The sequence below is a fragment of the Mixophyes fleayi genome, chromosome 7 (assembly GCF_038048845.1).
Source record: "Mixophyes fleayi isolate aMixFle1 chromosome 7, aMixFle1.hap1, whole genome shotgun sequence".
NCBI classification, from domain to species: Eukaryota; Metazoa; Chordata; class Amphibia; order Anura; family Limnodynastidae; genus Mixophyes; species Mixophyes fleayi.
Genome location: NC_134408.1, coordinates 127,097,790 through 127,114,453, shown reverse-complemented (window position 1 = coordinate 127,114,453; position 16,664 = coordinate 127,097,790). Strand labels below are relative to the sequence as shown.

Genomic DNA, 16,664 nt, shown 5'->3' with positions numbered 1-16,664 from the left:
TGTTAATTGACTAACAGCTATCTATAGTCGCTGCTCCTTTTCAAAGCTGAATTATAATTATGAGAGATAGATTATATCTAATTTCTGAACTACTTGTAAATTCTAAACACTACACATGAGCAGAAAATGTAAAATGAATAATAAAAGCTAAGCTATGGAAATCACTGGTGTGGTTACCCCTAATTCTCTACAGTAACAGTACTTACAAATGGGCTGTCTGTACGGATGGTAGACGTGTATATCAAAGGGTCTGTGGGTGGTATTGGCCAACATAGTCCTTCCAGACCCATTGTATTTATTCCCCTTCTCCACCGTTCTAGTGTTCCAGTCGGTCCAATATAAAGTATCTTCAAATACAGTGATGGCAAAAGGATGCGGTAGATTCCCATCGTATACGGTATGCCGGTGTTGGCCGTTCATGTCGGAGTATCTATACAGGGGACGGAGAAATAGAAACACGACTGAGGCAAATGTCTAGACATACAGAGATCTGCTTGTTCAGGCTCTTGGCTGCACAAAGCAGGTGTAAAATACACCAGATTAAGAGAAAGGGAATCCAGATGAAACCACTGGGGCTTTCAATTTAAATAAACTTAAGCAGATTTCAGCAGATGAAACTTCAGACATTAGGGCCTAAATGCTATTACATAATATTACATTATGACAAATGCCCTGTACTAGGCTTGTTACAGGCAATAGGACTTGTCGATTCAACTTGTTTTTTCCTTTAGAAGCTCTTATGGGCAGGTCCCTCTACTCTACGTATCATGTCTGTACCCTATGTCTCATGTCTGCCCACTCTCTGTCCTGCTGAATTGTTTTTGTATGCCATGTAATTTGTTTTGTTAATTGCATAAATGCATTTATTATTCTGCTTACTGCTACGAGCTACCGTGCAAGCCGCCGCGGCTCCAGCATTATCTGAGGCCATCATGTCCCAGCTGTTTCTCAGGCAGCCGGGACGTCACTTCCTTTCCTTCGCGCCCCAGCTCTTGCCTGGGTAACCGGGACGCCTTTGCATGCTGTCACCCAGTCTCCTATGCTGGCATGGGGATGCGCCTTCCTCCTCCTCTTTTGATTGTCTCTCCTAAGTTTAAAAGGCAGGGAAGGCTTAGCCTCCCGGCTGGTTACAGCGTCCTTACCCTGCAATTGCTGAGCCTGCTCTTTGTATTGAGAATGGCTGCTTACCTGCTTTTACGCTTTGGCTTGTTTCTTGGACTTTGCTTGTTTACTGTCTGCCCCTGATCTCTCTGCTTGACTTTCTGGACTACTGTCACCTGCTACCATTCCCGACCTACTGGCCTGTTTTGTGACTCTTCTCACTTGCTTATCACCCATGAACTGTTGTCTGGCCTGGTGTCTCTGTGCACTCTCCCTTAGAGTTGCCTCTCTTAGCCTTCTACCTCTACCTCCAGCTTTTACAACTCTGATTTCAAATCCTGGGGACATCTAAGTACCTGTGAGTGCAACCAACTCTATGGGAAGGTGGTTGCTATAGGTAAGAACCTTTTCTGCCTTGTTCTAAAAGCTTATGATGGTTACTGGGAAGTCCTAACGCTTATATATACCATTGTTCTCATCTGTTTGCATTTATGTAATTTTGTTGCATGTTCTAACCGCCTATGTACAGCACTGCAGATGTTTTGTGGCACCTTAAAAATAAATTATAATTGTAATATTCTTTATATGATTAGTTGTTAGGTGCCAACTCCCGTGCTCCCCTCCACAACCCCATGGTAAGCAGTGTCCCCCAGACTGGATGAAAGAGAAAGATGCTGTTAGGGAAACAGCTAAGTGCATGTGGGACTATAAATTGGGTGCTCCGACATGGGTTTGCCTGGGTCTCATCACAGGCCAGCTAGCAAGTTCATTATTAGGCATTCCCAATAAATCAGTAACACTGATGGTGTTTTTTTGTACAAAGGTACAGTATACCGAACCACATGAATGGCTAATACAGTAGAAGCTTTATATATGGTAAAAAGTCAGTGGTCCCAAAACTATTCTCTGATCTGTGAACTAAGGTGTTGCACCCATGGAAGTGTCATAGATACATCACAACTAGAAGGGGTTGCTGGACAGCAATGATCTGCTTATGTCTTTCCCTACATTTCTTGTCTGTTGTTGCTAAGCAATATCCTCATGCATTCTAGTATTATGTTAGTTCATATGCAAACAAAAACCATATATTTTCTTATTGTTCCACAAACATTTAAATGAAGTCTGAAGAAGTCATGAGAACATTTGAAGACTGCTGATGTCTACAGTAGGTACAGTACAGAAGGAATTTAATGACACAATTCAATGGATCCTAACCGATGTATCCTTCAAACTATGTATTTTCATCATAAGGTCACCTGTTGCTCCCATTTCCAGAATGCTCGGGGGGAAGACTGGTGTAATTATGCCAAATTAATTATAGGTAGTTATAATGCAAGGCATGGTGTGCACTGTAAAACTCAAATGTTAATTAAGTCATTAGACCTGTCACAAAGGCAGGAAGCACATTTGCAGCAAAAACAAAACGTTTGTACGTTTTAGACCAACTGCTACAATGCAATTGCTATTTTTCTGTAATAAGATGTAATTCTCACTATATATTGTTATCCTCTGAGATTTATAAATTAATATTTAAATGAGACTTTGACAGCAAAACACGACAGCCACATTATATAAACATGGTGTAACAGGGTTTCCATGAGAAGCCAGACAAAAGTCATCACTACACAACATTGATTAATATTTCCTAGTAAAGTGAGTTATCGGGGGGTGGAGGAGGGATTGGTTAAAAAAAAGGAGAAATTGTAACTTAGCAATCTCTTCCAACAAATGATATACCAAAGAGCCTCCGGGTATCATTATATGGTACGATCATGGAATAATTATGCTGATTGCAGGTGAAGCAACTACATGCTGCTGAGTAATTGATACCCTGGAGAGTAACTTAGAGTTATTGATACCCTGGGGGGTAACTTAGAGTAATTGATAGCCTGGGGAGTAACTTAGTGTTATTGATAGCCTGGGGAGTAACTTAGAGTTATTGATAGCCTGGGGAGTAACTTAGTGTTATTGATACCCTGGGGAGTAACTTAGAGTTATTGATAGCCTGGGGAGTAACTTAGAGTTATTGATACCCTGGGGAATAATTTAGTGTTATTGATACCCTGGGGAAGGTAGAGAAGTTCTTTACATCAAGAACTGTCATCATTATCTCTCTGACAGTGACATATGGAGACTGCTCCCTGTCAGTGTTAGTGATGGCATGCATACGCTGTATGAACAGTTACCGAGTCGCTTTATTCTTCTCTAGGTACGTACTCAATGTAGTTCAAGTGGGCATCGGCCCAGTAGAGCTTGTCACTGCTGTAATCTATTGTCAGTCCATTAGGCCACTCTATCTTAGTGGAGATGATAACTGTTTTGTTCTTGCCATCCATGCCAACTCTACCAATGTATGGCATGTCCCCCCAGTCCGTCCAGTAAATGTGCCTGTAGAAACAAAATAAGATCCAGGTTCAGCACTTTTATTATTTAATATTCAACATATTAATACTTTCCAGCTAACTTGAAAGCTGTTCGGAATCACATTTTAATTGTAACTTTATCATACCTTACAATTACTGCCCATCAAAAACCATTCCTCTTACCTAATCCCCCTCTAAAATCCTGCATATCTTCTCATAAGCATATCCAATATGTATTACCAACACAGAGCAGCATAGATAAATTGGTAATAGAACACTTCCTGTAAGCATCCAAGATATAGGAAAACTACAGAAAACATAATCTCACCACCAATAATTTAAGATGTGTCACAACCATTTACGACTTACTCTGTGCTGTTTAAAACATAGGGGCTAATTCAGACGTGACGAAACACGCATGTACACCTCTTCGGAGGTGTATCTTATGCACCTGCTAGAGGGCAGGTGAAAATATTCATGGTTGATGAGTTGTCATATACCAGGCGCATATGGAGCGGATGCGGAGGTGAGCATATTTCGGGTCTGCAGACGGCCAGAAATGCACTATTTTTCTGTGCTTTTTTTTACTCTTATTTTCCGACCAACTCTGCATCAGCTCCATAGTGTTCAAAACCTTTCCTATACTGGCAATAGCACCACTTATTTTATCTTCTTTCATAAATTTATCATACATTAATGTTATATAATGTTCTTCATACATTAACACAGTGCATCCAATCGGACATTTGAGTTCATTTTATAGACTGAAGTACAAAACAAACATTAGAATCTAATTGGTTGCACAATTATGTACATGACACGTTTTATTAAATAAGCCCCTGCATGTTAGAATATATATTTCTATGGCGGTGGAAGTGCAAGGCGGCTGGTCAACAGCATGAAATACCCTTTGGTGTTGCTTAGACTTCTGCCAAAGTGCATGGGTTTGTGAAGTAATATGGCAGTGTTTGTGGAAAACCAGAAGATTGCTAGGGCCTTGCTAAACATTTCCATAGTTTCCTGTGGCGTCTTCCAAGAGTGGCTTTGCCGGGCCACCTAGGTGCACTGGTGTAAACCCAAGGACTCTGCATTGCAACTCCAGTGCACTCTGTAAGGTGGTCCTATGTCTTCATTTTACTTTAGTCAATTTACGTGGTCAGCATGACTTTCAAACCAAAAAAGAAAAGTATAACACAAGACAAGCCAGTAGAATATTACATTTGATTAATGTGCCTCTTTTTTTGGCGTCTCTCCAACTCATTTAAAATCCAATGCAATAAAGAATCCCCAGAAATGATTATATAAGAGAAATCCAATCATTGTAGCAGCAATGACTGTATTTCCTGAAAGGCACCTGTTTGTTAAGCTGAGGAAAATGTTAAGTAGATAATAATAAAAGAAAGATCTAGTTTCATGACTCTAACTTGTTATCTATCAGGAAATATCAGATACCAGGTTACAGTAAAGTGGAACACAAGAAGAAGTATGTCATTTTCATTTCAAGAAATAATAGGCAATTCTAGGTCTGAAATGTCATACCCTGTCTTTGGATGGACCACGATAGCGCGAGGATGTTGAAAGCAGAACGTGTTATTAACATTCGCACAGCGGTCAACCAGCCTCTTTCTGAATCTCCCGTCCAGCTCGGCAACAAACATGCAGTCCTTGTAGGAGTCCACCCAGTATAGTTTTCTAGAATTCAATGGGAAAAATGTATTGTTACGACACAAAATAAAAATAAGAATACCTTCATCTTCAAAGAGAACAATGTGTCCTATAAAATGGCCATAGAAGTCCCCATAGAAATCTACGGGGCAGCAGTGTCCAGCGTTAGATGGTTAAGGTAGGAGAAATCTCTGATTCACCCAACAATAGCTGAACATAGCATTTGTGAAATGTATGAGCGATAATGTAATATGGATTCGGAGGATCAATTCAAAACTATGGGCCTGAGTCATTAAGAAAAATAGGGTAAAAAAAGGAGTAAATGTTCTCTGGGACAAACCATGTTACAATGCAAGGGGTGCACATTAGTTTATTATTTTGCACATAAGTTACATACTAATAAAATAGATGCAGGTAGCGCTCAACTCTATCTAAGACAAGAGCAGCTGTTACTAAAGGGAATATCCTGTCCCTTTGAGATTCTGGAGTAATATGGTAGAGTATTAGCGCTCAAAATTGTCTTATAATTAATTAATTAGTTGCAATATGATTATGATCATATTGCAACTAATTAATTCATTATAAGACAATTTTGAGCGCTAATACTCTACCATATTACTCCATAAGTTACATACTGGCTGTTTTTTCATGTAACACACAAATACTTGATAGCATCATTTTTACACTGAAATTTAAAGTTGATCTAGGACATCCCTATCCCAACTATAAATCTGTCCCCACATTTTAATTCTACTTTCCCCTCCAATGCAACATGGTTTTGCCCAGGTGCAAAGTTACTCCTTTTTTAAACTTTGCTCTCCTTAATGAATCAGGCCTTATATGTCTGTAAAACACAGTAAATGCTGCATTTGTGCAGAAACATGGGTCCAGTGTGACACCATAAAAATAATAAGGATGATTCACAAATAATCTTGTTGTTAAATGGGGGATATGTATAAGTGGCGTGTAATATTTGCCGTCTATGGGGCACTACAGGGACCAACGTAAAATAGGTTATATCTCTGATTTCTCCTGCTTTAACACCTTGATGGTTTCTCGGATTTTTGGCTCATAACAGCTTGCTAAATAGACCCCTTAATCAGCAATTAGTGTATTAAAATGGAGAATACATTGCTGTCATGTTATTTCAGACTACTGTGTTGTTAGGCTCCTAGATTTCATCATGCATGTGAAGAGTAATAGCACTTTCTTACCTCCCAACCCAATCAACTGCTAAACCTTCCCCACTTGGAACATCATTGTTAATAACGGTTTCTTTGTTGGTTCCGTTTAGGAACATTCTCTCAATAACTCTTCTTCCGACATCGATCCAATACAGTCTCTGTTCTACCCGATCAAAATCCAGAGCCACCACATTGCTCAGACCTTGTAAAATAAGAGAGTAAGACTGTCCATCCAGCGTGAGGTTCCTCAGATAATACCGGTTACTAAATATAAGGTATGGGGCAATGTTGCTATTTTGACGGCAGCTCCTCCCATCTGGTTCACGAATATAGCCAGAAGCACACTTGCAGATATAGGAGCCCGCAGTGTTTTCACAGAGCTGACTGCACAGGGAAGGGGAATCAGTGCACTCGTCTACATCGTCACATGTCCTTTTATCAGACATGAGTCTGTACCCCGCTCGACAGGAACAGAAGAAGCTTGTTTGTGTGTCTGTGCAGTTGTGATCACAGCCGCTGATTGAAGGATCATTGCACTCATTAATGCCTGTTTGAAGAGAAAAAAGACAAATGTAAACGTGATGCCTTGATTAGCAAACACACAGTATTCCCTTTGTTACCCATATCCTCTGGGTTATTTACTAACATTGCTCAGTTGGGCAAAATGACGGTAAAAACCGCAGCAACCAATCAGCAATTAGGTTTTATTTATCTAGTGCAAGTTAGACAACACAGACCTGCAGTACAAATACCTGGCGGCATACCGTGATGTGGATTTCAGGCCATCTGCAAACTTTGGCTTGTTATTACGGGAGGAAGTGGGTGAACTGCAGGTATTGATAAAAACTTCAGGCTCGTTAACCTTGCAAGATTCATTTTACGCTCACTCGCAAAATGCAGGGTCGCATTTTGTAGAACAGGATATTTTAGTGAGCTTTAAGTGGTGGAGAGGATGCATTAATAGGGGCATCACACATTATCTTCTGGGTCATTTAATTTTTTATTTTGATGCACTTATAAATGTGTCACTAAAGCTCAATAAAGCTTCATTCTGGCAGTCAATCAGCCAATTGCGCGGCGCTGGGTGCCAAGACTAAATCTAAGAAGAGAAATGATACAGTAGACACATACATGGTAACTGCAGAATGGTTACGCCTAGGCAAGTAGCAGCTAGCGCATACTTATGTTAGGCAACTAATTAATATTAATGCTTTATTTAAGTGCCCAATTGTGTTATTTCAGCATTAGTACATTATATAAAGACTTTAAAAAAACATGTTCTTATTCTTAACAATAATAATTAATACATTTATATTTTCAAGGTATACATTTTTTTTTCTAATTCAGGAAAGAAAGGGTGACGGTATTTGTACTATGTGATACTATATATTGTTTAGTATATGAAACATTCCACTCACCACATCCTTTCTCGTCGCTGTTATCGGAACATTCGTCTACCCGGTTGCAGACTTTAGTAGCTTCAATACAGTGGCCATTGTCACATTTAAAGAAGTGGGGCGCACAGGTCGCCTCCGGAGTGCTGCACATATGCTGCAGTTCATCGGACTCGTCTCCGCAGTCATTGTCTCCATCACAGACGTAGGCCTTAGTAATACAGCGGCCGTTCTGACATGTGTACTGGTCCTGCGTACAAGTTGGATAGCTGCATTCTCTTTCATCGCTGCTGTCTCCGCAGTCATTGCGTCTGTCGCACCTGGGAAGTCATGGGATAGAAGTATTATAAAAAACATGTTTTATATCCTTTCACGGAAGGTTATACATCACTCTTATGAGAGAAAGTAACTACATCGCCATTTCAAAGAAAATTAACAGTCCATTTGTGTCATTCATTTGTGTCATTGGGCAGCACGGTGGCTTAGTGGTTAGCACTGCTGCCTCTCAGCACTGGGGTTATGAGTTTAATTCCCGATCATGGCCTTATCTGTGTGGAGTTTGTATGTTCTCCCCGTGTTTGCATGGGTTTCCTCCGGGTGCTCCAGTTTCCTCCCACACTCCAAAAAACATACTGGTAGGTTAATTGGCTGCTAACAAATTGACCCTAGTCTCTCTATCTGTGTGTGTGTGTGTGTGTGTGTGTGTGTGTATTAGGGAATTTAGACAGGAAGCCCCAATGGGGCAGGGACTGATGTGAGTGAGTTCTCTGTACAGCGCTGCAGAATTAGAGGCGCTATATATAAATAAATGGTAATAATTATTATAATAATAATTCATACTATTTCAATGACAACCTTTCATTAGCCATACTGTGCGCTAGGTATTGTGGGTGCATACCAGTAATACCGTCCCCTGTTTAAAATGCCTGCTGATATGTTATTATAGATAGGTGTCTCTTTCTTTGACTAAATGTATTGTTTTAATTTATGACTGAGATTAACAGTAATATGCTGCCCTTTTGAAGATTAGATGAACACCCACGTGGCCTGTGTATCAGGTTACATACACACCAAATTAGGATTTCACATTGCTCGTGCGTGCTACTCTATACAACACTCCTAACTTAATTATTTTGTAAGCAGAGGAGGGTGGTAAAGACCAAAAGCTAGAGAAAAATAAGTAAAAGGACATAAATGAAAATGCCACAATTTCCGTATTCCTCCCTAAACAGTGCCCTAGACATAATTTACATATATGGCAAATGCAGATTTGTATTGTGTAATGCATAGAGATAGACAAGTGTGCACAAATTGGTAGCTGTATGTAATCTAATTATTGCATAATCCTTATCACATGATCCAGTGAAATGAAAAATACAAATAATGGATTTATCGACAATTAATACTAAGACCATACACTGAAAATCACTGATTTTTAAATCAATATATAGTTTTTGAAGTGTGTGGAGTAAAACACAGCTATGCATTGTTATTTTTACCCACATTGTGGACCCATCCAATTATAGCTATGGATGGCATCTCCTTTTATCTTGGCAAAGCAAGCGATACATATTCCCCATACATACAGAGGTATATTTCCAGTGAGTTTCCCTTAATTAAACCACAGCTTAGTTGTATACAAATGGGTGGAGTTGGCATCAAATAGGAACGGTAAGTGACACAGTGTTTGGAGTAAGAATAGATGCTATTTGTCTCCTAGCAGAAACTCATGGGGTGAATTATAAAGCCAAATGTGTGCCTTGTGAAAGCTAAATGCTGCAGTCTACCCCATCAACTAGCAGCCGAAACCAGTCACTAGGAACTAGTGTCATCACTAAGGCACTTTGGGAAGGAAGACATTCTGTGCTATAAATTAATATGCATTAATATGCAGTCTGTCAATGATTTGATGTCAATAGTAGTTAGCAAATCGAAGGCTACATTCAAATGTTGATTCAGCTCTCAAAATGGCTGCCTTCACTGTGTGCTTTACAGTTTCCCTCAGTAAAATCACTGGTATGTAATGAACTAATAGGTTGCATTGTCCACTTTAGTTGAGCTGTCAAAAAAAGTGAGAGAAAGTTATTTACAAACGATGCTCAAAGATGCAAATCTGCACTATAACCACAGCAACCAATCAGATATTTGTTTCCATTGTCTGATTTGCACTAGACAGATGAAAGCCAATGTCTGATTGGCTGTTCTTACCTATGGGCAATGTTAGCCGATATGCTGTTATATGGATATGATAGATCCACCTTAGCTTATGTTTAATACATACTGTTCATTCACACACTGACCATCTGCATTAATATTGAAGACATGTCATGGCCTTCCGTCACATTTATTAGTGTCTGAATTTATAACAAACCTAAAGCTATTTCGGATGCAGAGGCCATTACTACAACTGAATTCATTGGGTAAGCAAGTCCGCCTTGTACAGTTCTGGTGCTCATCGTACGCATCAGAGCAGTCCGAATCTCCATCGCAGACCCAGGCCTGTGGAATACACCTTCTGTCCGGAGGTCTGTTGTTTATACAGGTGAATTCTGTTGGAGAGCAGCTGTGGCTGGCTGACAAGAAAAAAATAAATAAATCCAAAACGCAATTAAAATCGCAAGAAATATATAGTACTGAAAGCATTATGAAGTATCAATGTCTTCAGATACCGTTTGCAAACTGTAATTTGTTTTAAAGTGGACACAACACCTATGCACAGTGAAGGCAGCCATTTTGTGGGCTGAAACAATATTCAGCCTATCAATTCAATAGGAATGTGTGACATCACTATGTCATGTGACTCACTCCTAAGATATGAAGCTTGCTTCATAAAACAAAATGGTTTCCTGCACTGTGTGTAGGGGATGGGTCCACTTAAATTAAGGATGGCGTAAATTCTACATGTTCTGAACCTGAAATTTAGGCTGATTACTGCTTCATCATACAAAATGGCTCTACTGTGTGAAGGCGCCTGGACCAAATTAAGGTTTAAACAAGAATAGTATAAGTCAATTGTGTTCTCCTGTGGAATCTTTACCACAATTATGTCGTTGGTCCTCATCACTCATGTCGCCGCAGTCATTATCACCGTCACAAACCCACGTTGCCGGGATACAACGGGAATCATCACACCTGAATTGGTCACTGGAGCATGTTCTCACATGGGACACTGCAATAAAGGAATACAATTGGCGACGGTTAAAAGTAAAAGACATGAAAGAGATTTCCTGATTTTATCTCAATAGAAAGGCATTCGCTGGCACAAATGTTCACTGCAGAATGTAAAACAACAGAGGTAGCATCTCAGCTATCTCGTACTGGCTCTTCAGAGATAAGAAGACTCTGATTGTTATAAATGCATTCTGCTCTACTCTGAATTACATACGATTCTTATACAAACCTATCACTGTTCTGTTCAGTGTACAATATGTACAAGCAAAGGCTATCCTGGTAATGTGAGACAGATAGGCTAATTCCATTAAAACAGACCTCAATAGCTAGAAAAAAAATATGTGTATTATAGTCTTACTGAGGTATGGAGGGATCACCAGCAAACTTCTAAGTAATATATTTTATTCTAAGTTAGTCTACAACAAACACAAAGCCCAAATACACATTATATACTAATCTATCATCATCATCACCATTTATTTATATAGTGCCACTGATTCCGCAGCGCTGTACAGAGAACTCACTCACATCAGTCCCTGCTCCATTGGGGCTTACGGTCTAAATTCCCTAACACACACAGAGACACAGACAGACTAGGGTCAATTTTGATAGCAGCCAATTAACCTACTAGTATGTTTTTGGGTTGTGAGAGGAAACTGGAGCACCCAGAGGAAACCCACGAAGAACATACAAACTCCACACACATAAGGCCATGGTCGGGAATTGAACTCATGACCCCAGTGCTGTGAGGCAGAAGTGCTAACCACTTAGCCACCATGCTGCCTTATATAATCTACAACATACTGCAGACATATCAGAGTAACAGTTTTGACTCCAGTGGGTAAATTTACTGAAAAAGTGGAGATATTGCCTATAGCAACCAATCAGATTCTAGCTGTCATTTTGAAGAATGTACTAAATAAATGATAACTACAATCTGATTGGTTGCTATAGGTAATATCTCCACTTTTTCAAACTCGCAGTTTAGTAAATATACCCCCAAAGGTAAACTTAAGAATGCAGGCCCATCATTCACACCCCTATGCTCCCCCTCTACAGATCATTGAAGACTACCAACATACACCATGCAAATATTTACTACGAATGGGTCTATCTATGAAAAAAAGTAGATGTGGCTCCACAAGCAGTTAGCGAGGTCTCACAATACAAATTAGAACCAGGTAGAGGTATTTATGATAAGAATACAGACACAATTGTCTGGTATATAATACAGTCCCCCACCAGGTCTACATTAAAATAGTGTACTTTATTTCTAAAATGATAAATTCATTCACTTATGTTAATGAATGCAAGAAAAATAAGGTCTCCGTTCAGAACTTATGCCAACATGTTACATAAACAAATTACCTTGCGCAACCAATTATCTTCCGTTAACCAGTTATCTCTATATACAAAATATAATAAACAAGCATCGTGTATCAGGTTATAATTCCTTAAGGATATGTAAAGAATCCTAATCACTTCTGATCAGGGCTGAATATACATTGTGGATGCCCCAAGGGCACCTCTGGTCTGTCCGCATCCAGTAATCACCAAAATTAAAGATAGATAAAATGCGTGTGGCTTTGTCAAGGGAGACTGGTTATGAATAATACTGATAGAGTTATGAAAAAATAGATTCAATTAGCTTAAATAGTGTGAATTTACAAATGGCATGGGTAGCGAAAATGTTTGGCACCTAATTAGAAACCTGGTATTGTTTTTCTCAAAACCTTACCGCACGATGCTGGTTCATCTGAGCCGTCCGCACAATCCACTCCTCGATCACAATACCAGTGACCAGGAATACAACGCCCAAAGGAACAGCGGAATTCACTTTCTGTACATGTTAGAGTAGCTGGAAGAGAGTTCATACAGTAAATTATATTCTGTTATTACGTTTATATAAACTCAATAGTCATTTTTATTAAAAGTCTTCCAATTGTTTAAGTAAACTTGAACACAGAGTAGCGCCATACTGTTAGACACTGAGGGATTGTGCACATGGGGTAATTTCATCTCTTGTCTGTTACATTATTGAAGATTAATAATGGGAGATGAAAGCTTACATAAAGATTATTGAGCAGTGCACTTGGATGTCTTAGTAAGGTGAAAGACAGAGTTAGGGGGAATGTTAAGCATGTTCTACATTCCTTCATCGCCTGCTCTGTCATTCTTTACTATTGAAAGACGCACGTGTGAGTGGCATCAGTGTCTCTATGAAGAGATCAACAATCTCACTTCTATACGCCACTTACTTACATCTGTGTAACAATAACCTGACTATTATATGTGTTCTTTCTGGCAAATGATTAATAATACACTTATTTTAGGTGTTTTTTTAAAAAAGACAGAAAGCATCGTTTGCACTTGCCCAATCTATATTATCAATAAACAGGCCCTGCCCACTAGTGTCACAAGACGCATATTGACAGTGTTCCATTCTAATATTTATAATCATCAGGTAAAACACACATCTATACATGAGTGTCACATGATACGATGAAGTTGTTTAACACTTGTGTGATTTTTCTTGTAGTGATGAGACGTGGCTTTACACTATCTTCCCTCTGTCTCATGTTTCCAGGCATGCCTCAATGCATGGCGATATACAAGGTCTAACGATGGTGTCATGTCGAAGACCAGTCTGTCTGACTGTTTCTTTCAATAACTCAATAAATTATTACTACCCTTTATTTATCTAGCGCCAACATATTGCCTAGTGCTTTGCAATCAGTGAATGTTTATTTATTCACATCAGTTCCTGACCCAGGGGCAGGTACAATCTAATTCCTTATCACAAGGCACACAAACGCTGGGGCCAATCGGAATGGGAAACCAGTTATCCTACAAGACAAGTATATTTTTGGACTGTGGGAGGAATCACAGTATCACTGTCATACTGGGAGAACGTACAAATCCCTATAGATCATTCACTGGTTGGATTCAAAACCAATGGCCATACATATACATGTATGTATATAAGTTACTGGGTAAACATGTTGCTATAAAATACATATATCAAATATACTATATGTTGCATAAATGTGATATTTCATCAATCAATTCATATAACAATATAATATGACTTATTTCTAATGCAATTGTTGTCTTGATATTGGCTTTGAACCACAGGTCTCAGCGTGCCCTGCAAGTCACAAGTAGCCTACCTATTCAATAACACCAAGGCTGACATCTACATTATAACTTGAAGAATGTACTGCCACAGTGAACTGTAATGTTCTGTTTTATTATCTCTTAGTTCCAAAGCTCTGTTGTTCCAGCAGTCATTAGTAATCTGAATAAACACTGGACAACTTACCACAGTGAGTGGGGCTTTCATCGCTCATATCTCCGCAGTCATTATCTCCATCACACAGATAAGTACGAGGAATGCAAATGTTAGTGCTCTGACATTTGGTGTATCCGGATTGACATGTGCGATCGGCTTTAAAAGAGAACAAGAAAAGAGTGCTGAACAATGCCTCAACAGCCCAAATTACCTGTATCCAAAATGACCCTTTGCCTATTTGGTAACCAAAGTTTCTTTTATACCTTGTCTACAATATTATTAGCAAACCTTTATTTTTATTTTATTGCAAGGGATGCATTTGCCAATCCAGCACATTTAACTTCAAAACTTAGGCTGATCCTACAATTTTTATTCATAGTGAAAAAAGTAAAAAAAAAGTTCACGAAACATAAAGCTAGAACGGAAACATCCCTGGTGCTCCCGATAGACTTCCAGTTCTATATCAGCCCTAATAATATGCTTAACGAATGGAAAACATTACAAGTAATTTACATAAGTGGTAAACATGATTGTCCTGCAGCTAAAGCTAAACTGAGCAGTATTCCAAGAGAATAAACTGACGTTGAAATGAATTAAGGGAGTGCTCCCAAAGTGGGAGCAGGATGGATATTTTTATGCTTTCCAACAAAAGTACACACAGTTGATCTTCTGGGGCCAGTTCACAAAGATGTGATGCAAGTGTACAGCTAAGTACAGGGCTGGCGGAACACTGCAACCCCCGGCAGCCCATCTGCGCCAACATTTGTTTTTTTTTCCGTGCCGGTGCTTTCCCATTAAGTCTCCACATCTCTGAGCAGAGCAGGAGTCAGAATAGGGGCCACAGTATGGTGGGCAGCATTCTAGGAAGGTCGCGGGTTGGAAATGCCAGTGCCAGCCCTGGCTTTGTATACACTAGGCAGAAAAATAGCTGCGCTGAACAAATAGAAAATATATTTTTCAACAGTATTTTTTAATGCGGTTCTACAGCTCCCAGCAGGCCCTGGATGCCATGACATGCTGACGTTTATAGTTCTACAAGCGCCTGCATGCCCTGACAGCCATGGGCATGCTGGCACTTTTAGTTCTACAATCAGAACCAGATGTGCCACATACAAAAATTAGATTTTTTTTCACTATTTAACACTATTACTAATGGTGTCGAGAGGAACACTGATGTTTCAGCACAGGGATTTTTTCCTAGAGGATGGGGCTCGCATTTTCTTTTGCATGGCCGATTCCCCCAAAGGATTTCAGGACTCACTGACCCCGTCTGGGCTGTGTCACATGATGACAGGGGAACCCCACCATGCAATCAATGGATGGCATTCCCTTTTAATTAAGCATATTTTTATTTATAAAGATAGTTGACTTACGACAATTCCGCTCATCAGACGTGCCATTGTCAAAGCAGTTGTTGACTCCATTGCAGACGTATGAGCGGGAGATGCATCTGCCATTATTACAGGCGAATTCAGTGTTTGGGTCACAGGTTCTGAACAGACATCCGGCCTCATCACTGTTGTCTCCACAATCGTTGTAATGGTCGCAGCGGTAGCTGTAGGGGACACATTTCCCATTGCCACAGGTGAACGCAGTGGGTGAGCAGGTATGAAAAGCTGCCAACAAATACAGAAATAAGCAAACTGCAGAGAAGCTGGACTGTGCAATACATGAATATATCATTCTTATGTACTGTACCTGCTAGAGCAAACACAGCAGCAAAACGGACTGCATGTAGGAGAAAACAATCATCATCATTAGGAAATCATTAAAGAACTACACAGATAACCTGATGCACTGGGAAGAGCTGACAAGGGTAACAAAATGGGAACTTCCCCCTGGGACACTCTTCTTTTAACAAATGCAGGTTGGCTCAAAAAGATAGATCCCAATTATATGTTGGTCAGGATCTTTTTTGAGCTTATGCACACACAGCATTTTGCAGCCAATTAGATGCATGTATAGGCAGCAGGAAAACCGATCCTTGTTTGTACTCAACAAATTGTTGTTGGTCAGTTCACCCAAACTACAAACATGACAATGAAAAAGAGGTTTCGGCTGCAACCCCACATGCACCCATCTGCCCTCTGTGGCAGCGAAGATGTACAAGACAGACAAGACTGTCATCCCTATCTTGACTGAGGTCATTTTCAAGACTGAGTCTACATTGTATAGTGGGCTGCGGATTGGGCTGCAGGTGGGTTAAGGGGGATCAGGCTCTGATGTTGTACTGTGGGCTAGATACCTCTTACTTACCTGATTAGGTTATACTATTTCTGGACAATAATCCCCAAGAAGGGCCTATATTGTGCTGATCTAGTATCCCAGATCTGGTCTCCTACATCCTACAGACCTATCTTGTAGTACATTAATGTATGCTCCACATTACAGGTTTAGGATTACTGCACATAGACTGTGGAGTCACAGATATAAAATTATGTTCATCTGGCAAACATAGCATTTCCCTCACATTACTTCACCCAGCGTTATTTGG

The 16,664-nt window shown here is 39.8% G+C and overlaps 1 protein-coding gene across 3 annotated transcripts in view; it reads right to left on the bottom strand.

Moving 5' to 3' along the window:
- Positions 1–16,664, bottom strand: part of LRP2 (LDL receptor related protein 2) — a 183,613-nt gene that overhangs the window by 44,687 nt on the left and 122,262 nt on the right. For all 3 annotated transcript variants that reach the window (XR_012678304.1, XR_012678305.1, XM_075180703.1), the window contains exons 44-54: positions 15,869–15,898; positions 15,544–15,786; positions 14,201–14,326; positions 12,617–12,736; positions 10,745–10,876; positions 10,079–10,280; positions 7,732–8,027; positions 6,344–6,860; positions 5,004–5,156; positions 3,319–3,489; positions 207–430 (exon numbers count right to left, since the gene is read on the bottom strand). Coding sequence is in view for 1 of the 3 variants with exons in the window: in XM_075180703.1 (XP_075036804.1) it covers positions 207–430; positions 3,319–3,489; positions 5,004–5,156; positions 6,344–6,860; positions 7,732–8,027; positions 10,079–10,280; positions 10,745–10,876; positions 12,617–12,736; positions 14,201–14,326; positions 15,544–15,786; positions 15,869–15,898 (2,214 nt within the window). In the remaining 2 variants the exon portion in view is untranslated. The remainder of the gene's footprint in view (positions 1–206; positions 431–3,318; positions 3,490–5,003; positions 5,157–6,343; positions 6,861–7,731; positions 8,028–10,078; positions 10,281–10,744; positions 10,877–12,616; positions 12,737–14,200; positions 14,327–15,543; positions 15,787–15,868; positions 15,899–16,664) is intronic.